This window comes from Cataglyphis hispanica, chromosome 9 (assembly GCF_021464435.1).
Source record: "Cataglyphis hispanica isolate Lineage 1 chromosome 9, ULB_Chis1_1.0, whole genome shotgun sequence".
Classification (NCBI taxonomy): Eukaryota; Metazoa; Arthropoda; class Insecta; order Hymenoptera; family Formicidae; genus Cataglyphis; species Cataglyphis hispanica.
Genome location: NC_065962.1, coordinates 2,580,816 through 2,605,355, shown reverse-complemented (window position 1 = coordinate 2,605,355; position 24,540 = coordinate 2,580,816). Strand labels below are relative to the sequence as shown.

Below are 24,540 nucleotides of genomic sequence, written 5' to 3'. Positions count from 1 at the left end.
ATATATAAAAATTAAATTATTTTCCAATTTATTTCTAAATGTTTTAGCAATTCATGGGATAGTATTATTTTGACAAAGTCGACCGAAAGGATCTTATACTGCGAACTACTACTATTTATTGTTTTTGCCCAAAATGCAAAAAATGCCGGTCTTTATAGTATACAGTAGTATATAACAATATAACAAAAATAATGTTGTTTTCCAATTTACGATTAAATGGTTTTAAATGGCGAAATGTGGGATAGCATTGTTTTGATAAAATGCCGACCGCAAAGATTTTATCCTGCGAATTACTATTGTTCATTGTTTTAGTCCAAACTGCTAACAACATGCCAGTCTTCTTACAGAATGATATAGGTGAATATGTATTAAAATATAGTTTTATCAATTTGTGGCTAAACAGCCCGTTATAATAATTTTCGAAATAATTGTTTTTGATAACTCGAGAAATTTTCAATTGCTAAGATCAGTAGTAACATCGTAGTTTTTATAACAGAATTCATAATCATGAATTTTGTATTAGTAATATTTTTAATTTTTCAAATAATTTGGAAATTTTATAGAATATATTATTATCTGTACATTTTGTAAAGACATATTGAAATTATCATTTTTGATTTGGTTTGATAAGATTCAATATTTTTGTGCGAGAAAGTTATAGTGAGCGTGCGAGCGAGCGTGCTCCCAAAAAAAAGGACAAGCGCAAAATGAGACGGCCGACGGACAAACGCACCCGCGAGTATCGCAACGCGATTAAGTCTCGGACGATAAACATCTTATACAATAAAAATTGAAACTTATTTTATATTTTCACGCCAAGTTTTTATATTTTGCTTTGTAAGTTTGTTTTATACGCGCGTCCCGACTTAGAGTTTACGAAAAATTTTCTTTTAAATTATACATCCTGTAAGATATACTTTGTAAATCAAAAGAATTCTAATTGCACTTAACATTAACAGTATGATTTGATATTATAGTACATAACACCTCTAATAAACTCTGAAGTAATATAATTTGTGATATACTATTCAAAATTGAACTTATTTCGGAAATCATTCTGTTAATAAAAGTTAAATGTGTTTTAATTTTAAGGAGAAAATCTGTCTAAAACACTTTTATAAAAATTTATTTTTTGATATCTACTATTTCAAATTACAAATCTTTATAAACTGAATTATTTGTAAATACTTGGCCAGTTAATTATTGATTTCATTTAGTTTTTTTATTTTTTAAAGAAAAATTTTTTTATTAGTTATTTTTCAGAGATATCTAAGTATCTTTTCAACTTTCTGTTGTATGCAAGGAATATTTTTTATGTACTTGGCGTACTTTTTTTCACCTTTGTGAAGTTTTTTATTGTGATCTCATTGCTTTTTGTAAAAATTTATATTTTTTTCTGCAAAGAATATATATGCGTTTTTAGCATTTTGGGGCCAACTGCACTTTTGTACTTTTAAATCATTTATTAATTGCCATTCGATACCTTTAGCACGTACTATGCTTGCATAATGTCCATCAATTATACTTTTACCTTGATGAAAAATTTCACTATTGACTTTATATATATTCGCATCAATACTTATCTTTTCCGTAGGTACAGCTTTAATTTTTAAATCTGTTACTTTAATAATTTTTGTATCACTAATTTTAAATAACAATAACTGTAAGATGATAATACTTCCTGTTATTATATCAGTCTTATCAAGTACTGAGACAGCATCACAATTGGTATATGTTTTTTGAACATTATTCCAATGTGAAAAATTATATTGTATTAATTCTTGTAAAGTATATAATTTTTTAAATTTATAAATGAACATATACTAATAAATTGAAATTTTAGTACAGTAATTAACCCCTTGACATACAAATAAAATGCGCGTCGACGCGTCCGAAGAATACCATTTAATTTTGCTCAACTGGACACTCATGTATAAGCTTAGAAACAGAACGTTTTATTTTCAAATTTACATAACTTTCAATATGATTGATATATACTGATAATGTACAATAATTAAGTAATACTATAAAATAATAATTTAGTAATTCTGTAATGTGTGAAACGCGGTGTTCGCCGAAGACAGTTTTTGACGTTTCGGAGATGTCAAAGTCTACAATGGCACATAAAATGAATGACGTCTCTCAGACGACATTGTATGTCAAGGGGTTAATTATTATTATATATTTTTTGACGTTCTTATATAAAACTTTATAAAATTTTGTAAAATACAAACCTCTCTCTCTCTCCCCTTCCCTCCTTCCCACCCTCTCTCTCGCCCTTCCTCGCTCCCTATCACTTTCTCTCTCTTTCTCTCTTGCTCTCTCTCTCCCGCTCTCTCTATCTCTCTCCCTCTCTCTTTCTCTCTTTCTCTCCCGCGCTCTCTCTCCCGCTCGCTCTCTCTCTCTCTCATTTATCATATATAAAAGAGTGTACACAAAAGAATAATCAAACGTAAATAGTGTGAATGCCCCTATATGGACAAAATTGCTTTGCGTGTGTGCGTGCGAGCATACGTACGTGAGTTTGAAACCTATCCGAAAAAAGAAAGTCTCACGTTTGCTATATCCGAATATCGTATCTCAGGATTGACAGCACCAATCTTATTCAAACTGGTCGCAATCGAAAGCTTGCATTCACATTATATAATAAAAGTGCAGTTAGATTTTTGATTACGGCTCTAATTCCTGAGATATTTTAATCGAAAGTATTATAGACAAAAGCTCCGGATAAGCTATTTGGTAGCGCTGCGGTCCTTGTACATAGGCAAAACTCTTGAAAAGCCAGACAGATTTCTTTTATAATTAGCGTTTTTTTTTATGAACTTGGCGTCGCGACGCTACCGCGTCGCTTGATCTTATTTTAGGAAATAAAATATTCAGTATTTTGCATGTTATATATTTAAAAATAATTTTAATAGATTTTTGCGATTAATGACACCAAACACGACATAAATCGAATTATTTATTATTAAATAAGTAATTATAATTTGCATTACATAATTAATTAAAAATTATCTGATTTTGTCGTTTTTGATATCATTTTAAATTTTATATTATAATTGGCAAAATCTCATAACTTCATTATAATTATTTTCAGATCGATAAAATACGAAAAATAAATCTTTAATTTCTATAAGATACTAGTATAAATACTGATGAGACTATAGATAAAGAAAGTCTCGCGAGAGACTTCGAAATTTTTTGATGATGTCTCTCGCTTGTTTTTTATTTTTTTTCTCTTTCTCTCGCTTTCAACAATATCGCAACGGATGGATATTGAGTGTGGCGATTGCAGTGTTGTCACGTAGACGCGGCTCACACGCACACAGTGACAACTCCATACATATATCACGGAGCATTCTGCGCAGTACATGTTATCTGATTGTGTGCGTGTGAGTCGCGTTTACGTAGTGGCAAGACTTCAGTCCTTCAGTTGTTCAGTGCAAGTGCTCCGCGATACATCTCTGTAGTAGCCATGCCTAGATGTAAGTATTTCATTATATTTTTCTAAGCATTTATTCTCTCTCTCTCTTTTCTTAATTCAATCTCTCCTACTTTCCTCTCTCTCTCTTTCTCTCCCTCTCTCCCTCTCTCTCCCTCTCTCTCTCTCTCTCTCTCTCTCACTCACTCACTCTTTCTTTCTCTAAATTAAAAATAAAATAAAACTAAGAAAAGAACATTATATAGACGTATTTATAATATAATTTTTATTGCAGTACGAAGCGAAGGATGTGTGCCTGCCCGAAAGGTGAGAACATCTACGGTATCAACATCGATGCCGAGAGTGACGACATCGCCAGGAAGGAGCACGGCAACGTCGATGTCGATGCCGAGGGTGGCAACGGTGTCAATGTCGGTGCCGAGGATGGCAACGGTGTCGACGTCGATGCCGTAAGCGACGGCAACGGCATCAACAGCGTCAACGAGAAGGAATATGGCGACATCACCGCTGGCGGCGGTTTATCCCCGGATCGCAAATCCGAGGTTTATAAGGCCAAATATATAACAGGTTAGTTTATTGCAATATATATGCGTATGTGTGTGTGTGTGTGTGTGTGTATGTATGTGTTTGTGAATGTGTATAATGTATGATCTTTTTTAAAACTGAAATATCATTTCTCATATTCTAATTTTTATTTATAATGAAAAAAAACTGGTGTATTCTTCAATATACTACTATATTACTTGTAATTTATTTTGTATGATTTGAAAATGATATAATATGAACATGCACTTGTTATCATTTCACAAATGTGGTTTTATTTAAAACAGGAATATAAAAAAATGTTATTTCAACTTTCCGAAAATTGCATTGTAACGCGCACACACACATATACACACATATTCACGCATATATGTATAGTATATATATGTATATTATATGCGAAAGAAATACATTCTGTATGTACATGTATATTTGCATATATTTTATACATACAAACATCATATGCATGTAATATACATACATATACTATACATATATGTGTGAATATATATATGCATGAATGTATATGTATGCATGCGAATTACAATGTGATTTTTGAGAAAGTTGAAATATCATTTTTTATATTCCTGTTTTAAATAAAATTATTTGTGGAATAGTAACACGTGTGGTTCTATATATTATATCATTTTTAAATTAAAACATATAAAATTAACATATGAACTGCAAATAATATAACAATATATTAACATACTAGTTACACTGCTTCATTATAAAAACTGAATATGAGAAACGATAACTTAGAATACACTCTAACACATACATTTACATATATATATATATATATATATATATATATATATTTATTTATTTATTTATGTATAAATAATATTTTCATTTTCTTCAGCGCATAAAGGATGTAGTGCGCCGGCCGGTCTACCGCGAGAGAAGGCGGCAGCAGAATAACCCGGCATTTGCCGGATACGGATCCGCAGCATCCAGATACGCACCTATATTTGTACCCGCAGCAACCGGATACGTACCCGCTATAGCCGGATACGCGCCCGCCCCAACCGGATATGTGCCCGCAACAGCCGGATACGGATTCGCATCATCCGGATACGTGCTCGCACCAGCCGGATACGGATCCGCATCAGCCGGCTACCGTTTTTAGTTTTATAGTTATAAATTATATTGGATTATTCGGAAAGTAATTTCGATTTTTTTTCTTTCTATAAAATGTATAGTTTTTCCTGCAAAAAACGAAATTACTTTCCGAACAATCTAATAGATATAATTGATAATATAATTATAAGATTATATAAAAATATATAGATTATAGGATTATATAGATAGACTATAAGATTATAAGTATTATTATAAGATTATTATTAGCGCGCACGCACATGCGCACACATACATATATACACATTTATAAAATAAAAAATTTATATATATATATATATATATATATATATATATATATATTTCTCTTTACTATATTTCTATTTTTCTCAATCTTTCTATTTGTCTTAATTACTTTTATTTTGCATGTTTATGACTTGTATATTATATACATAACAAAAACGTTGCATGAAGAAAAGCTATGCGATATCTGAATCAATTTTTTATTCACATGCAAAAACGCTAAATTGTTTGGTTATAGCATCTTTTCTTGCTGTGCTGTTCTCGTCCTATGTCATTTCATATTATTTTTGTTCACTTGTTATAACATTTCCTTTCCATTTGCTTATATTATTTTTTTATGAATGTAGCTTTCTGCTCTTTTTTTTCGATACAAATAAATTAATTTTTTTTTTCACAGAATTTTTTCACAATTTTTTTTATGCATTTTTATTTCACAGAAGATATATATCAATAATATACATATCAATAATACAATACTTTCTTTTTCTGTTTTGGTATACATCTGTATAATATAATCGGTATATATTGTTTACATTTGTAATAATCAATTCTGATCAATTGCTTATTTTATATACAATAGCATTTTATGTAAAGCAGTGTTATGTAAAAATATAATTCATGAAATGTGAAAATAAAAAAATTAATTTATTTATAGGAAAGAGCAGAAAGCGACTAAAAAAATATAAATAAAAAGAAAAAATGTTATAGTGAACGAACAGAAGTAATATGAAATGACATAAGACAAAATACGCTGCAAAAAGCGATGCTATAATCAAACAATTTGGCGCTTTTCCGTAAGAATAAAGAAATGATGGTATCGCGTCGCTTTTCTTTGCGAACATTTTTGTAATGTGTAAAAGCTATGAACATACAAAGATAAAGGTAAATGAGTGAGATAGAAATGTAGGAAAAGTAGAGATAGTAAAGAGAGATATATAGAATAAACATGTAATCAAAAAATGCAAAGTTAAAAACACAATTAAAGAAAAGAAATAAGAAATTAATAAAATATAATAATAAATATATGCAAAACAGCTATTAACTTTTAGATTTAAGAGAGAAGATTGATAGATATTTTTTATATTACCAAATATGCATGTTAGTAGAATAAATAAATTACTTCAACATAAAATGTAAAAAAAAATTTTGAATATTTTTACTTTGATAAGTAACTTTGAAAAAAAGTTTACTTGCTTATAAACATATAAACAAGCATAAACTTGTATAAATATATCTATATAATATTATCAATATATATTTTTTACATTTGCTATAAGAATCCTCACGATAATTGATTATTATTTCGCTATTATTTCTAAATAGAGAAAAGAATGTTACATATTATCTATTGACATATATATATATATATATATATATATATATATATATAATTTATACATTTATAAATAAGTATATATCAATATATATATATATATGTATATATACATATATGTATATATATCAATAGATAAAATATATCAAAAATATATCTAACATTCTTTTTTCCATTTAGAAATTAATAAATAGCTAAATAATAATCAATTGTTGAGAATTCTGATAGCAAATGTAAAAAATATATATATTGATAATATATAGATATATAGATATTATACGTCCAAAGAACGGAATCATATTTATCTCGTTTGAACATTTAAATAGAATGTATTTGTATGCCATTTATATACATATTTGACAACATCAATGAATTAAATATATTCAATTTTATTTTTTCCAGTCATAAATTAATAAATAGCTGTAAATAATAATCAATTGTCATAAAGATTTGTATAGTAAATGTAAAATATATATAGATCATATTATATAGATATATATTATATATTATATTTAGAGAATAGCAAAATAGAAAAAGAAAATAACTTACAGCATTTTCCATGTTATAAAATACATAAAATAATTTATTTTTATGTAGGAAATGGAAAATAAAAAGAATTAAAAACAAATATAATAAAAGAATAGAATAATATAATAAAATGCCAATATGAAAAAATATAATAATACAGTAGCAGAGAGAGAGAGAGAGAGAGAGAGAGAGAGAGAGAGAGAGAGAGAGAGTGAGAGAGTGAGAGAGTGAGAGAGTGAGAGTGAGAAGTAATCACGTAAGCGAATATGTGCGAGAAGAAGCTGAGCAATATGTAATACGTAGTGAACGAGCGATTTGAAAGAGACAGAATAAGCATGTGATCAAAAAAAGAAAGATAGAGAAACTAATGTTAGTGCATACATGTATATTACTCTCGCATGAAAGAGACAAACATAATACGATTATGTCCGTCCTTGTTATATAAGGTTGCAACACTGTCTATCGCAATATCACGCAACTAATCTAGTGCTCTGTTTTACTCTTGAGCCTCGATCTCGCACACATATATATGTACGAAATTTTTATAAACACTAATCTTTTTTACTAGGTTTCTAAACACATTTCTAAACGTTCACTTATATTCTTTCCATGCATTTCCGAGTGGAGACTTATCTTATTTTGCATATATATACTGCAAAATTTTTATATTAAACAAATATTGTTATGACCTGATAAAGAAGCCGATAAAAAACTGTAATTTTTTAGTTTTTTTCTGTTTTTAACATACTCAGGAAGTTCAAACTCAGGAAGTCTCATGTTTGTTTTGATATATACTTAAATCATGGAAAAGGATTTATAATTCTATTCAACCAAAAAAAGATTTCCGTATACAAAAAGTAATCGTTTTGGTCGGTAAAACAGACGACTTATGCTTCCCCTTAATCTAATTGGTTGTTATTAAGACCGGTAGTATACACGAATAGATTCAACGCGGAACAGAAAAAGTTTCAACACATGTATTCTTATAGTAGTACACTACGGTGGACCCGCCGTAGCTATCTATCTATCATAGAAATATATGTGATGATGGCTTTTTACGCTTCGCGTTGAAATTACCCATGTACTACCGGCTTTAGAGTGGAATAAATTAATATACTATTGAAATTTAAAAATATCAATGTTATTCAGAAATAATAAATAATTTTTTTCATGTATATTATAATTGAATATGTTATCTAAAACAAATGTAAATATTTAAATGTATAAATCGTTAAACCGTGTTCATATCCGTGTCGTAAACTTGTTATCCGTGTATTGTAATTTTGAATTGCAAGTAGTGATGCGATAAAGTGTGCAACGCAATAAAATTGTTTCACGTTGCTTTACAGCATTATTCCATATTTTCAATGCATCATTAATAATACATATGGATGATACGTTGTTCACAGATTGATACGAAACCAGAGAGATAAACTTGCATTGTTTATGCAATGTGTGCACATATAAACCTATTCATTACTGTATCATTTTTTATATTTTGACGAAATAGCAATATTGAAACGGTGAAGCCCGTTTGTTTATCATCGTATTCAATTTTTGATTGACAAGGTTATAACGGGTCCCCTAACTGTAATGTTTTACGAGGATACGCGACAAACTAGTACGCGGTTTTGAAATTTGTTTTCTTCAGCATATTGATCTGATTAATGCAAATATGCATTTTCTTATATAAAGATTCAAGTTTCAAAAATACTTACCATTAGTAATATTTTGACTTTCTATTGTAGAGCGATTACTATCTGTTAAATATAAAGAAAATTACTTTTTGAAAATAAAATTTTACTAGACAAATTTTTACTAGGAAAGTAATCATTTTATCGTGTTCAACATGTCTATTGCCAGAAAGTGAAAATGATGGGTATGTGTTACTATCTTCAGACATACTACAGTTAGACTCATAGAATTTCTCAGAATCTGCGTAATCGTTGTGTTTATTATTCGTGCCTTGTCTCCGCTATATTTTATTAATTTTTTTTGTTAAAATTTTTGTATGAGATAAAAGATCAACTATTTTGGGCTTTGATTGCCTTTTTTTAATAATTTTTAAATCACCTAAACAAACTTTACTTGTGTATCTAATAACGAACAATATAACTAATAAGTTCACCAAAATTTGTTGTACATCATAAAATAATTGCCAAACAAGATTATTGTATTACGAAATAACGATGTTAATTGCATGAAGCTAAAAATGCACAGAACTATTCTACATTGCAGAAAAACTTGTTATAAGTGATTCTTAATAATTATAAATATTATGAGAATATTTCTCATAAATAGATCATGGCGTGGCATGTTGATGTACATCAATATTCCGCGCCGTAACGTATTCAGTGAGGTATCCTCTTTAATTGTTGTATTAATAACATAATTCGAATATAACTCTCTTAAGAAGTTAATGATTTATCAGCTCATATACAAATTTTTAAAATATCTCACGATATTTACCGTTGCATTCCGCCTCATGTTTGTGAACCTTTTTTTATCAAACAATCGGGTCCTCTATATTCCTTTTTCAGGAGAGAGCAAACTAGATTTAATAACAAACTCAATTTTTTAATTTCTAGATCCATTATTAATAAGAAGACATCCATTAAGCCTGTGGAATACTCTTGTATCGTTCCAATTTCTGCTTCTAACAGTAAGGTCTCTCCAGTACCTAAATTCTCCTTTAAGTCCATTAACGTTATCGATAACAATTTTGAAAAATTTGAGATTAAGATAAAGATCCGTATAATTTCGATAATACACATTCTGTTTGTGATATCAAAGATCGCTGGTTTGTGAACTTGTCTTCTGTCTTGATCCCTAAAGATGTCCAAACTATTCTCCAACTAGGTGATAATTTTAGTTTACCTGCTTTAGAACCTTCTAAATTAACGACAAAGTTCATTAAGAATGTTGAGAATAACTTGAGAGTTCTCCCGGTTAACACTCAACTATTAATCAGAAACCATGTGGTATCAATCTTAAATCGGCTTTCTTCATACATACCTCCAAAAAACATAACAAATCAGACCCTTAAACATTTATGCTTCACCACAAAAAATTTTTTTAACAAAAATCCGAACCTTATTGTCACCAGGGCTGATAAGGAAAATGTTTCTGTTGCTCTTGATCGACACACATATATTAACGAAATGGAAAAAACACTCGGAGACGCAGATACATATAAGATTATTACTAAAGATCCTACAAAATAACTCACTACTGAACTATGTTCGTTACTCTCCAAATGGAAGGAATCTAATTATATTTCAACCAACACGTATAGATCCCTATATGTTAGTGATAGGATTCTTTCTAAAGCTTATGGACTACCTAAAATACACAAACGCAATCACCCTTTCAGAGTAATCGTATCATCCATAAACAGCCCATTATATCATCTAGCGTCATATCTTCACCGTAATATGCACCAAAATTTTCCCAAAGCACGGAGTCATATTCTTAACAGCTTCCAACTGGTTGACAAACTTTCCCACACATTGATTGAAGACAATCATACTTTAATCTCTCTTGATGTCATTATTTACCAATATCCCCATAGAACTTGCAATGGACAGCGTTCTCAAGAGATGGAATTTCATATCTACTAATTGTCCCATTTCTTACGCCGAATTTATTCTGGCAGTCAGATTTGTACTTGACTCCACGTATTTTATTTTTAACGGCACCATTTACTAACAAACTTTCGGTACTCCGATGGGTTCACCGTTATCCCCTATTATAGTAGACATCGTGCTTCAAGAACTGGAAAAGAAAGCTTCAATTTCATTTAATTTTATCCCTTCCTTCTATTTGAGATATGTGGATGACATAATTTTGTCTGCACCGCTTTCTGCTTTTGAACACATTTTAAATGTTTTTAACTCGTTTCATTCTAAGTTGCAATTTACTATGGAAATAACAATAAACTCGATTTTTTGGACGTCACTTTAATTTTAAATAATAACCGTTTGACATTTGACTGGTATCACAAACCGACTTTCTCGGGAAGATACCTTAGTTTCCTTTTACAATGTCCCGTATGTCAAAAAAGAGGCACGGTTATGGGCCTTATTGATAGAACCTTTCTCATCCTCAGTTTCATCAAAAAAATTTAAATTTCATTATTAATATCTTACTCGATAATAACTACTTAGATTTTATATTTTCAACTATTCATAACAGACTCAAATATTTATTCAATAATCATAATAAAAACAATCATAGTCCGTCTGATGAGATTGAGGAAACAATCAGAAAAGAAAAATTTTTCACGATTCCATATGTACTATCCATCTCTGAACGATTCAAGAGTATAACAAAGGATTTAGATGTCAGACTGTCTTATTTTATCTTAAACAAATTACATCGTTTCATCAAAGTACATAAAGACCAGGTACCTAAAGCATCAAGTAGCAACATTATCTATAAAATAAATTGTGATAATTGCGATGCATCGTATGTCAGCCAAACAGGTAGACAATTACAAGGATCAAAGAACATCGTAACCACATACAACGAAATACACCGTCACATTCCGTTATTACTGACCATAGATTACAACATAATCATGAATTTAAATGGAACGATGTCAAAATATTAGACATAGAACCAATTTATAATAAACGCCTGATAAGTGAAATGTTATTTATCAGAAGACAGAATAACAGCCTAAATTTACAAACCGATATCGAGGGCTTACAAGAGGCGTATGACAACTCAATAAACAAGCTCCCGAAAGTTTAACCTTTGATTGTACACATTGGCCTAGACATATTACAGACGTTATATTGATCTCGCTCACTCTTTAAATCGCTTATATCAGAGTCACATCTTTATTTACTGCGCACGTGTTACGTATAAGTACGTTTGTTTGATTAATTTAAGCTTAGCAATGTGGTCTTATTATTATTTTTGTTCACTTTTATTAATCATTAATTTAAAATTTACAACTACTACTATGCGACATTCCATGATGTATGGGATCAATCAATCACTTCGTAAGTTTTTAATTTGAAGTGTCTCTTTAGGGTTATATAAAAATGTATATATATTCCATTGTGTTATCTTCTTCACTGTTCAGATATGCATACCATTCATTGCATACAGTGAAGAATCGTCACGATTGACTGATGGATTGTATCCACATTTTCACTGTCCTCGAACAATGAAGAGACATATCTATAATCCTATGGATGATGCTCACACCACTTAATTTATAATTTGAATTTCTTTAATTTTTATCTTTTTTTGATTAACCCATTTTAACAAAACTGACATGCCCTGCGTTTAATGTTTACATATTGAAAACGTTTACGTGCGTCTTTGTCGAAATTCATTAATTTATTATGTATTTGTGTGAGGATGGTCTAAAGAAAGGACCGAAACGTTCGCGAATATTATAGAGTTTCAATAAACTAGAAAATTGCACCTAAATTATTGTGCTGGTTCTTTCGCCTATCTCGGTTTGTTTTGACCAGTTTGAACTTTTATATAAACTTAATTTTTAATGATTTATTTTTATAAAAATTTTACATAATATAATTTCATAAAAATTTAATATAATAAAAAAAGACATTTACCATATGTGCCTAAAATAACTGCTCCATATTTCATCCATTTCGAGTCAGGACTATCCTGATTTTTTATTGATGCTTTAATAGCTGCATTATCGTAACTTTGTGGTGGCCAATAGCATGCAGATTCCCTTGTCAAAAACCATTTTTTCGGTACTGCTTCAACAGTATTTTCATCTTGGAATCGAACGACAAGCCAAGTCATTTGTACACATATTAATCAATACTTAAGAATTCCTAAGTTCTTAAACTCAATCATTAAAAACTTTTCAAATAATGACAATGAAATAAACAAATCGAAATATGCCAATTGAAAAAAATGATTTAACAAATAAATCAAGATATCAATCAAAGAATAAAATAAATAATAACTGACTCTATTTATATCCTTCGAAACTTTTTCGTTATTTGTATCCTTATACTAATAATTTTTTATTTTAAAATTATCGTGGGCTAAAAATATTCGTTCAGTGACTTGACAATCTGTCAGTAGCTGTAACATTAGCACCAATTTTAGACTCCAATTGCTGAATCAAACTTTTATCTATATGGTATATCTCAGTGAATATATTTAAATAAAAAAAAAATTAGTTATAAAATTCATACAATTTAGCAAGAAAATCTTTATCTAAAATATTATTACCAAAGACATTAAAAATGTCAAAAACATATTCAATTTTATTTAATATAATAATTAGGAACTGCAGTAATAATGCCATCAACATATATTTTGTAAAAGAAAATTTCGAAATTTAATTTATTAATGCAAGAGGTTTCCAGCTCCATCATTACTAAATTAACTAAAACTCGCGATGAACGAGAACCCACAGGAGTGTCAAAAAGTTGTTTATAGTATTTATTATTGAATGTAAAAAATGTTGAATTTGTTATATATACAAGAGTACTTAAAATTTTAGAAATAGGGATTATGGTTAATTGATTAATTTTTAAACTGATTTTTATTGATTGCCAAATCAAACCATTATCACATATGTTAATATTATATGTATATCTAATGGTATATATATATATATATATATATATATATATATATATATATTAGTAAAAATGATTTTATATCTAATAAATATTTTATATCTAATAAAAATTTTATATCTAAATGATTTTATATCTAAAAAAATCAGAGCAAAATTTCACAAAGATAATTTTAAAGTGTTAATTTTTCTTTAATTAATTACTTTTCAATTAACATTTTAGCTTTAAATTATTATTTTACACTTACACATAAATATACATATATATTTTACAATATTAATTAACTATTAAGCTCACGAAAAATATAAGTTATTTTTCTTTTGTAGTTAGTATGAGGAATTTAAATATAATTAAAAATTATATTAATAATGTAATCAATTATCATCATGAAATTATTTAAATTATTAAGTTATAAATGTAGTAGAGGAAATGCAACATATTAATCATTATATAGTAAAACTACTAATTTTCTTTTAATCTTGTCAATTCTCCACATTTGAAATACAGTATTGTATTTTATAATTACTTTAATATCAAATAATGAAGAGAAACATGGCTTTGAATAAAAATCTTTGTGTGGAATATACTTAAATCCTATTAAAAATATTTCATTTTGATACGAAGCAAAATTTTGTATTTCAACGATAGTTGGATCATCCAATTCGACAAATCGATCAGCTACTTTTAAAATAATTGATCAGCTATTTTTAAGCAATAATTAATCGTTTTAAGCTTCTTGTACTGCGGAGAAGTGCAATTATTTATTAATGGACCATTAAAATGTTCCCGTAATAACGTTATGGAATTATTTGCAGATTGTATTGGTTGCAAAAAATTATTATCCTCGCTAACTCTATACACAACTTGTTGCAGTTACTGCGAATGCCTACGGATATACTTTTTTAATTTTTGTATATAATTTTCGAATGGAAAGGCACTGAATTCTTCGAGTGAACCAAATAAGCGCACACAACCACTTAAATGCAATAAAATATGTATATTGTGTGAAATAAAATCAGGTCCATAAATTTTAATTGAATTCTTAATAAAATTAATAATTATATCACCGTATGCGAGTTAGCCTGAGTAGAAAAGTTCTATACTATTTTGCGATTTTTGCAATAATTAAAGGGAAATTAATTTTAAAACGTCTGTAAATTTGCGCGAATATAAGCGCGTGGCGAGAAAAGAGATTTTAGGCCCAATTACACTCATGTTATTTTAGCTTTAAGTGAAATTTAAGACTCTTAACTTAATAGTAATAAACAATATTATTTGGCTTTGGACTTTACATATTACTATAGATTATTTAATCATTGATTAACTTATATTTTATAACACTTTTCTCTTTTATTATAATGCATACTCATTTACTGATCAAATTTGATCCTTATTTTAGCAATCATTTATATGGGCAGCATAAGTACTGATTTTTTTAAGTATCTTAACTCTTAATTGTTTGAAATAAAAAATACAACAAATTTTAACAAGATGCATCGTACTTTGATTTATTAATTTATTTGAATATTCAAAATATGTATATCCGATAAATTTCTACGTGTGTTCGAGATTGCAGCAATCTCGAACTTAGCATGTTGTTGCGAGGCGGCATTTCTGCGATCGAGCGAAAACGCGCGGCATCAATAAATACCGTCGCCCTTCTCGAAGGATCTAAGATGAAATTGTGACAAACAAGTCACATAAAAACTGTCGACGGAAGTGAGCGAATTTCGGGAACCTTTTGGATCCTTCGAGAAGGTGACGACCTGATAAAAGCGAGCCGACAACCGAGCTCGGCGCAGTCCGCTAAAAACAATCGACGCGTACACGCTATCCGAGTGATAATATAAATTCAGTTTCGTTTATAGAAATAGTCGTATATTTCAATGCCGTTGTGTGACTATCGGAGTTATTCCGAGACAGACGATTTATCGCTGTTCGTCCGCCGCGAATTATAGTCGTATGACACGTATAATTACTCTTGTAAACAGTGTACAGATTCTATTCGTCTTAGAATCAAGCGCGTCTCGATACTCGCGGGTGCGTTTGTCCGTCGGCCGTCTCATTTCGCGCTTGTCTTTTCGGAGCACGTTCGCTCGCACGTTCACACATAACTTTCGCGCACAACATGCTAATTTAAATTAAATGAATAATCTATTTAAAAAAATAGATTATTCATTTAATTTAAATTAGCACGTGGAAATTTATCGGATATACATATTTTGAATATTCAAGTAAATTAATAAATCAAAGTACGATGATGCAAAAATATACTTCAATATTGCAACACGCACTTCTTTCGTTTCAAAGAAATATATTTAATAAATCATATATCTCTTTTATTAAATTATACTATGTAAAACTACTATATAAATTGTAAAGCATCACAAAATTATGTTATTTGTAATATGTAAGTACATATTATTATTCATATGTTTTATTAAACTTCTGCTGTCCAAAGTTTAAAAAAATATAGCATCTTGTTAAAATTTGATGGTTAAATGTGTTTCCTTGTAATAAATGTCTTTTACTCGTTGAATTAAATAACAATTCAACAAAAATTAATAACAAAAATTTTTCTTATGTTTAATACTATTCGGAAATAAGAATCAGATTTTTGGAACTATAATATGAGTAACTGTAATAAAAACGTTTTTATTTTTTTTTGATTTGCAAATTTTATAATAATTATAATTAATTAAATAATTATAACTCTAATTATAAGGAATCACAAATTGTTATATACATTAACCCTTTCGCTACGGCGGTTTAGTCCGCCGTAGCGCCACTCCTGAACGGGACCTCCCGCCGAAATTGTGCACATTGCGCGTAGATAGTGTATTTTGGAAGAAAAGGGATTTTTTTTTAAACAATATACTTATAATATATGCATAAGATATAAACTTATTTAATGTGTAAAAGAAGTCTCATTAACAATTGACAAAAGTGAATAAATAATATATAATATACAGTGATAAAATAAAACACAATTTATAATATATAGTAATTAATAATTTAATTCCGTATGGTATATTCTGAAACACGGATGCACGCACAACCCAACATCACATTCTTGGCATTGATATCGAGATTCTCGTCTCTTATCGTTTTTTGTACATACAACACACCTTCGCGATCCTTTTTTCCCGTTAATTTCATAAGGAAAAGGAAAATGTCTTCCGTTTAGTCGTGCTGAGTAATTGTTTCCGGGTCTTATACAATGATTGCTTGATTGTTTATGATATTTTTTCAAAATTTGGTCGATTAATTTTAATTGAAATTTTGCAATTGATAGTGTTTTACCCGTTTTTAATTTATATAAACAATATGAGTTCCACAGACACATGTCGATCATATGAAAAAAATACTTCTTATACCATTTCGTCGTTTTTCTCGTAGAATGTATGGTGCTGATGACCATGTCAGTTTTGTCCACAGCACCCATCAATTTATTGTATTCAAGTACACAAGATGGTTTCTGTACGATATTTTGTGTACTGTACCGTTTTTTTACATCCGCAAATTCTGCCTTATGTACTGTAGAGATCATCCAAACTTCTTTTTTGTCCTGCCATTTTATGGCTAACATATTTCCTGCCGAGCGAAAGCACGCTTCACCTTTTTTCAATTTTTCGTCCATTTTCGGCATTCCTTTCCTTCTCTTTTTGACAGTGCCACACGCATTTGTATAATTTTTGTGCAAGACATCAAATAATGAGGGACTTGTATACCAGTTGTCCACGTAAAGAGTGTGGCCTTTACCCAGATATGGCTCTAGGAGGGACATTACAATGCTTCCCGATTTGCCATAATCTTTATTTTCAGGCCCAGTGATATCACCTCTCGTATAAACAATAAAGTCTTGGATGTAACCTGTCTTACAGTCGCACAGAACAAACGATTTTATGCCGAATCTATTTCTTTTTGATGGGATAAACTGTTTGAAAGACAGTCTGCCTTTGTACAGTAGCAGACTCTCATCGATACATAAGTTAGAATAAGGGTAGAAGGCGTTCGAAAATGCTGCTCGTAACTCATCAATGATTTTTCGGATTTTACCTAATCGATCGGAACTGGATACTTGATTATCACTAAAGTATAACATTCGTAAAAGTAAGAAGTACCGGTCTCTGCTCATTATATCGCTAAAAATATTGCTTCTCAATAATTTATCTCTGCTCCAGTGTTTTGCCAATGATAGCCTTTTGTTACGGGTCATCAAAAAACATATTGCGATAAAGCAGTATAGTTCACTTAGATTTGTACCAGTTAATATTTCATTATTGTTTTTCTTTTGTTGCCAATAGCTGTTCGTTTTTTCAACAATGTACTCCATTAATTCTTCGCTTACAAATAATTGGAAATAATCTATAATTTTCCATGATATTTTTATCCCTGTTTGTATTTCGGAATTCCGTGGATTGAAATGGTGAACTTTGGGTTTGAATTTTTCTGTTGTCCATACTAAATTTGATACGGCCGCACTTTCTACGCAATTCTCTTCGATTTCCTCAGACTCTGAGGTACTTAATACATTCAGACGTCTTTTTTTGCGAGGAACTATTTCTGATTCGCTTTCATTGCAGCTATCCAAATCAATTCTTAATCTATCCAAGTTGTATGCCAGTTGCAATTCTCTTGATGCCATTTTGTGAAGGGCAAAACCTAAACACTTTATTTAAATGATAATAACTTATAATACTTATAAGAAATGAGGATATTTTTAGACAGCAGGTGGACGTACCAATACAAAACTTCGCTGAAATTCTTTATCCTAAAGTTTGTACTTTCGATTTTCTATCCCTTTATGGCATGTAACACAATAATAATGGAAAAATGCAGGTAGAACAAATATAATTTGAATGGTGTGTCATTTATTTGTTTCGTCAAAAGCTTTACGCATTAGTCACAAGAGGGGGGTACTGTCCAAAAATTAGGTCGCGATTTTACCGGCATGTCGGATATATCCGACGTTCGTCTCCGGAGAGTGATCATATGAATGTCGGATATATCCGGCGTTCGGCTCCGCGAGTTTTCATGTGGATGACGGATATATCCGTCGTTCGGAAGGAAAGGGTTAATAGAGAAATTTTACTAATTTATATTTCTACATAAGTTTTCAATTGATTTTTCTGTCCATAATTAAATAAATCTGTTAAGAATATATATTATTATAGAAAAAGAGAAAAATGTTATTAAATATATAAATTAATCAAAGATTAAATTATAATCTAAAGTCTAAAGTCAAAAGTCAAATAATATTGTTTATTACCAAACCAAAAGTTTTAAGCCAAAATAACATCGGTGTTTGGGTTTAATAATGTCTTTTCCCATCATGGGTTTATATCCGGGCAAATTGATAGATGTTTTAAAATTAATTTCTCTTCAATTATTGTAAAAATCTCAAAATAGTAAAGGACTTTCCTGACACGATCTAACCTGCTCTATCTGCATATGGTGATACAGTTGTTACTTCGCGCCTACACGCAACATACATGTAAATATACAAATAGATATTTAAATGCGTTATAAAGCTTTAAGTTTCTATATATTTATGATTTTCAAAAAATTTTTCTTAAAATTAATTAAAAAATAAAATATTTAAAAAAAATAAAATGTTTTTAAAAAAAGTAAAAAACATTACTAAAACCGTTAAATGCAATAAAATTTTTGTCAAGAATATTTAAGTAGAAATTTAATATTTTTGACGCATAAAATAATTTTAGTTACTTTAAATTTCAAAAAAATGTTTTTAATTTTTTTCAAAATTTTATCAATACTAAAAGTATGTATGTTGCATAATTATTTGATGCTTTACAACTGTGTATATAAGTTTGAACAAACAAAATATTGGGGAGGTCGCGTTTGTCCACATTCCCGATTGCCTACAGCTTCGTTTGCCTACAACGTTTTGCCGACAGCTTCAATTGCCAACATTCCCGATTGCTTTCAGAGCGATTGCCTACAAGCATTATTGTACACATATAAAAATTAAAAATACAAACATACGTTTATACACATGTCATTATTGTGCACATACACATGTTACACATGACATTATTGTGCACATATACATTGTACACATGACATTATTGTGCACATATACATTGTACACATGACATTATTGTGCACATAATATAAGAAATTCATATTAACGTTTCGTAAACATGACATTATTGTGCATATACATATTGTACACATTTGTATGATGTTAGGCGACGACTAACACTTTTATAAAATAATTATGTGTGAAATCAATTGTATTTTGTTTGTAGATGTAGTGCATTTATTTTTGTTTGTTAGTTCATAATTAATTTTTAATTAATTATTTAATTGTAGACCTTGAAAGTAGCCGACATGTACTACAAAATTACAAAAATAGATGTAAAATCGATTGTACTTTGTTTGTAGATGATTGTGTATTTATTTTTGTTTGTTAATTTATAATTAATTTTTAATTAATTATTTAAAGTTTGAAATATACCAAAGTACATGCATGGACAAGAAGCATGCACGCACACACACATACAAGTGGAAGGGGGGCCTTTGGCCCCCCTCCTGCACTCACTCTGCCGATAGGCTGGGTGGACTTTGCTTTACATTATAATACAATTTATTTCACACATAATTATTTAAAAAAAGAGTTAGTCGTCGGTCAACATCATACGAATGTGTACAATGTGATGTGTGCAATAACATCATATGTACAAAACGTTAATATGAATTTCTTATATTATGTAAGCAAAGCCTAGACGAAGCCTTCTAAAAAATCTCGCGTTTGAATATATTGCCGCTAAATATGCACATTTTTGCTTTGTTCTTGCTTAACCGTTGAACTTTGACAATGTATAATGCATTTTAATTAGTCATATGGTTGTGTTGTCTATCACTCATTTTTCCCGGAAGTGACGCTGTTATATTTTGAGTAGTTATTATACAGTTCATATCTGATTTTACATATAGTATGGCATGTTTCGCTCTATGATATAAATTATCATTGAATTATCCAGTTTTCATAGTTCTGTTGTTACTAACATCGTTTTATAGTATTAATTTCAATAAAAAAATTATTTAAAAATTGAACATGGTTAGTACAAATTTTTCTACTTTTTAATTTTTAGTAAATAATCTTAAGAATTTTTTCTGTGTGTAACTGCATCATGTGCACAATATAGTGCGCATACTTAGAGCATATATAAAATAATGTTTATATATTTATGTCTTCTCTTTGTCTAAATACTTTAAACATCTGCGTTATGTTTTTATTCTGCTAATTTTTTTTATTTAATCTGCTTTTCTATCTTAAAACTCAAAATACAAAAATTTTTTGCATTGTTTAATAATAACAATGCTATATTTTATGTTTTTACTCTCGACTGCTGCCAACCGTAGGTTGGCGAAAACGAGAGAATATGCGTTTCACCGAGCTCGGATCCTTTGTTATCGGAGTTCTCGATAACTACAGTGTAGTTTGATACAATCTTTTAAACATAAGGTTGTTATTAATCAAGGAAGATAAAGAGCGTACTATTATCATTATTTATTTTATTAATAAAAAGTGAAAAAACAATATGATCTCGTCTACACGTCTTCTCATTGGCTGCCGATTATATCTAAGAAGCAAAATGATTCACCAATGAGGTTCATTCTAAGCATGCGTCTGTATATATATATATATATATACAGGGTGTATCAAAACAAGTATAGTGTCCTTAAAGGATCGTATTTCTGAATGAATTCTAAGGCGATTTTTCCTTTACAAAAATTTGATCTGAAGCTTAGTTTTTAAATTATGAAAGGAAATAATGCGCGAATTACGGAACGGGTACATATGGTAGGCACGGGCGGCGCAACTTACCATTCGACGCAGGCGCTTACGCGAGGCGCTCGCTACAGTTGACTCGAGCGCTACAGCGTATCCATCCCGTAATTCGCTCACTATTTCCTTTTGTAATTTAAAAATTAAGCTTCAAACGAAATTTTCGTAAAGGAAAAATCATCTTAGAAATCATTCAAGAATACGATCCTTTAAAGACGAACGATTATTCTAACTAGCGGTGTTTATAATCGGCAGCGGGCTGCGCTAGTATCGACATAACCTGTTTGTGTCGTCGCGCGTTCTCCGTGCCAAATAATACGTATACGTATAACGCGTTTTTATAAGCGTTTTTTAAGTAGTGATCTATTGTGAATAAACACGATGATTATAATCGTTATAATCATTAATCAATGTATCGATTCACTGCGTGAGTATAAAAATGTAAAAGTATCGATACAAAATAATCGATAAAAAACTCGTGCTATTCGCAGCCGTGCAGCAATTATTTGGTTAATTATTTTATTTATGAAAAATCTCTACAAGGTAAGAATAAGTGACTGACTGAACGAGTGAGAGAATGAATGAGTGAGCGAGCAAGCAAGCAAGCAACATTAGAGAGCGAGAAAGAGAGAGAGAGAGAGAGAGAGAGAGAGAGAGAGAGAGTGAGTGAGTGTTGTGTGTGTATGCATGTGTGTGTGTGTAAACGTGTATGTATGTATGCAATACGTGTTCTCATACATACATACACACTCACGCACCACAAACCCATCGCGTGTAGCAAACAGTTGATCGAGCGTTGTAGCGGGGTGATTTAGAACAATCGTTCGTCTTTAAAGGATCATATTCTTGAATGATTTCTAAGATAATTTTTTCTTTACGAAGCTTAGTTTGTAAATTATAAATGGAAATAGTGAGCGAATTACGGGACGGGTAGCGCTCGATCAGCTTTAGGGAGCGCCTCGCGTAAGCGCTTACATCGAATGGAAGTTGCACCGCTCTTGCCTACCATATGTACCTATCCCGTCATTCGCTCACTATTTCCTTTTATAATTAGAAAACTAAGCTTCAAATCGAATTTTCGTAAAAGAAAAATCGTCTTAGAATTCATTCGAATGAGGCAAAGTTTGACCTCGTGACGAAAGACACGCGTGAAACCAAACACTTTCTGCCGCCGTGCGACATTATGAAGCTGCTGCTGGTACGCCTAGAGCGTACATTCCATAGTCTAGCTGTGCGAGAGCCGCGCGAAAAGCGTGTTCATTCGCCCATATTTTTAATTATTATTTCGAAAATTATAGGAAAATTGCAAAATAGTAAAGGACTTTTTCTGTTTAGTTTACTGTCCTCTACTCGCTCATGAGCATTGGCACAACCTTTGCAGGACACCCTGTATATATATATATATACAGAGTATCCTGCAAAGATTGTGCCAACGCTTGTGAGCGGGTAGAGGACAGTAAACTGAACAGAAAAATCTTTTACCATTTTGCAATTTTTACAATAATTATTGAAATATTAATTAAAAAGTATTCGACTTATCATTCGCTCACTATTTCCTTTTATAATTAGAAAACTAAGCTTCAAATCGAATTTTCGTAAAAGAAAAATCGTCTTAGAATTCATAAGAGAATACGACACTTTAAGGATACTATGCTTGTTTTGATACATCCTGTATATATATATATATATATATATATATATATATATATATATATATATATATATATATATATATACATATATCGTTATTATATTATATTTATTAAAGATTACAGCAGAAATAGTTGAAAAAATATATGATACATATTTTATACGTTGAAGCATATGGTAAGTGTGATTTTTTTATCCTTTATTGTTGTAATATATATATATATATATATATATATATATATATATATATATATGACACTTTAAAAGTATTCTTATAAACATAAAATCATAACTTTTATAGTAGCCGTTTGTCATATTATCTTTTTGAAAGTAACTATATATAAAAATATGGCACTTTAAAATATTTTATAAACATAAAATCAGTCTTTATAATAACTGCTTGCTATATTCTTAAAAAAAACTGCTAAGATAAATGAATTTTATTGCTTATCATATCATATATGTTTCAAAATAAAGATGTTTTTCAATATATTATGTAAATAACACAGTGCAACATACAATATCATATGAATAGCTACCAAATCAAAATATTAAAAACTTTTATTTGGTATCGTGTGATATGGCATAGTCATGCTGTGTAACTTGGTGGAAAACACCAAAATGTTAATTCATACGTAATATTTGCTTTAAATTTACGCATATAAGTTATAATTTTATTTTATGTTCTTTTTGTGATGAGATATTTTAAATATGTATAAATTTAAGTTTATTTGAGTATACTGTTATTTTAATTTATCAGCTTTTATGTGGGTCTTCTCGTTGTTCTTTACTAATGGGTAAAACCACATGATAATGATTTTTATGTTTTATGGCCTTAGCCTTTCCTAAGACAAAGGATCCTATGTTTGGAAGCTCCTTTAGTTCGAAAAGTTTTTGTGAACCGGAATCAAAAGGTCTTCCATGAGTGTCAACAAAATATGCTATATTATCTTTACGTAAAAATAGTAATTCTCGAGAATCTATGACGTTACCATGAATTCATTCTGTTTTCCATAAATGCTGATTTTATTTTTCTCCATTTTAAATTTTGATTAATAATATCTTGTTCTTCCGCTTCTTCATCGTTGTCTTTGTCAATATCGGAGTTTTTGTCTGGTGGATTATTTTCTTCTTCGATTTCTTCAATATTTTCTTCATCATTGTGAAATTCATTAATTATTTCATTCTGCTTAACATTTTGTTTTGTAGTTTGGCTCCTTGTTTGTATTCTACGTTGTTTAGGAGAATCATGTATTAA

General features: G+C 29.8%; 2 protein-coding genes and 1 pseudogene across 3 annotated transcripts; 1 reads left to right on the top strand and 2 right to left on the bottom strand.

Annotated features, from left to right (window-relative positions):
* The first annotated feature begins 3,305 nt into the window (after positions 1–3,305).
* LOC126852054 (uncharacterized) lies at positions 3,306–6,513 on the top strand. 2 transcript variants are annotated; one of them, XM_050596537.1, is made up of 4 exons: positions 3,306–3,485; positions 3,717–3,826; positions 3,857–4,009; positions 4,851–6,513. In XM_050596537.1, exons 2-4 carry the CDS (start codon positions 3,730–3,732, stop codon positions 4,907–4,909), a joined length of 309 nt encoding a protein of 102 aa, XP_050452494.1. In that variant the 5' UTR covers positions 3,306–3,485; positions 3,717–3,729; the 3' UTR covers positions 4,910–6,513. The 2 variants fall into 2 exon arrangements, with proteins under 2 accessions (XP_050452494.1, XP_050452493.1); XM_050596536.1 differs by having other exon boundaries at positions 3,308–3,485; positions 3,717–4,009.
* Positions 6,514–8,830: 2,317 nt separating this feature from the next.
* LOC126851878 (uncharacterized) lies at positions 8,831–13,022 on the bottom strand (annotated as a pseudogene).
* A 262-nt stretch (positions 13,023–13,284) lies between these two features.
* LOC126851877 (piggyBac transposable element-derived protein 4-like) lies at positions 13,285–18,461 on the bottom strand. Its single transcript, XM_050596217.1, has 2 exons — positions 17,117–18,461; positions 13,285–13,361 (listed from the first exon to the last, which is right to left on the bottom strand). Exons 1-2 carry the CDS (start codon positions 18,459–18,461, stop codon positions 13,285–13,287), a joined length of 1,422 nt encoding a protein of 473 aa, XP_050452174.1.
* Positions 18,462–24,540: the final 6,079 nt, after the last annotated feature.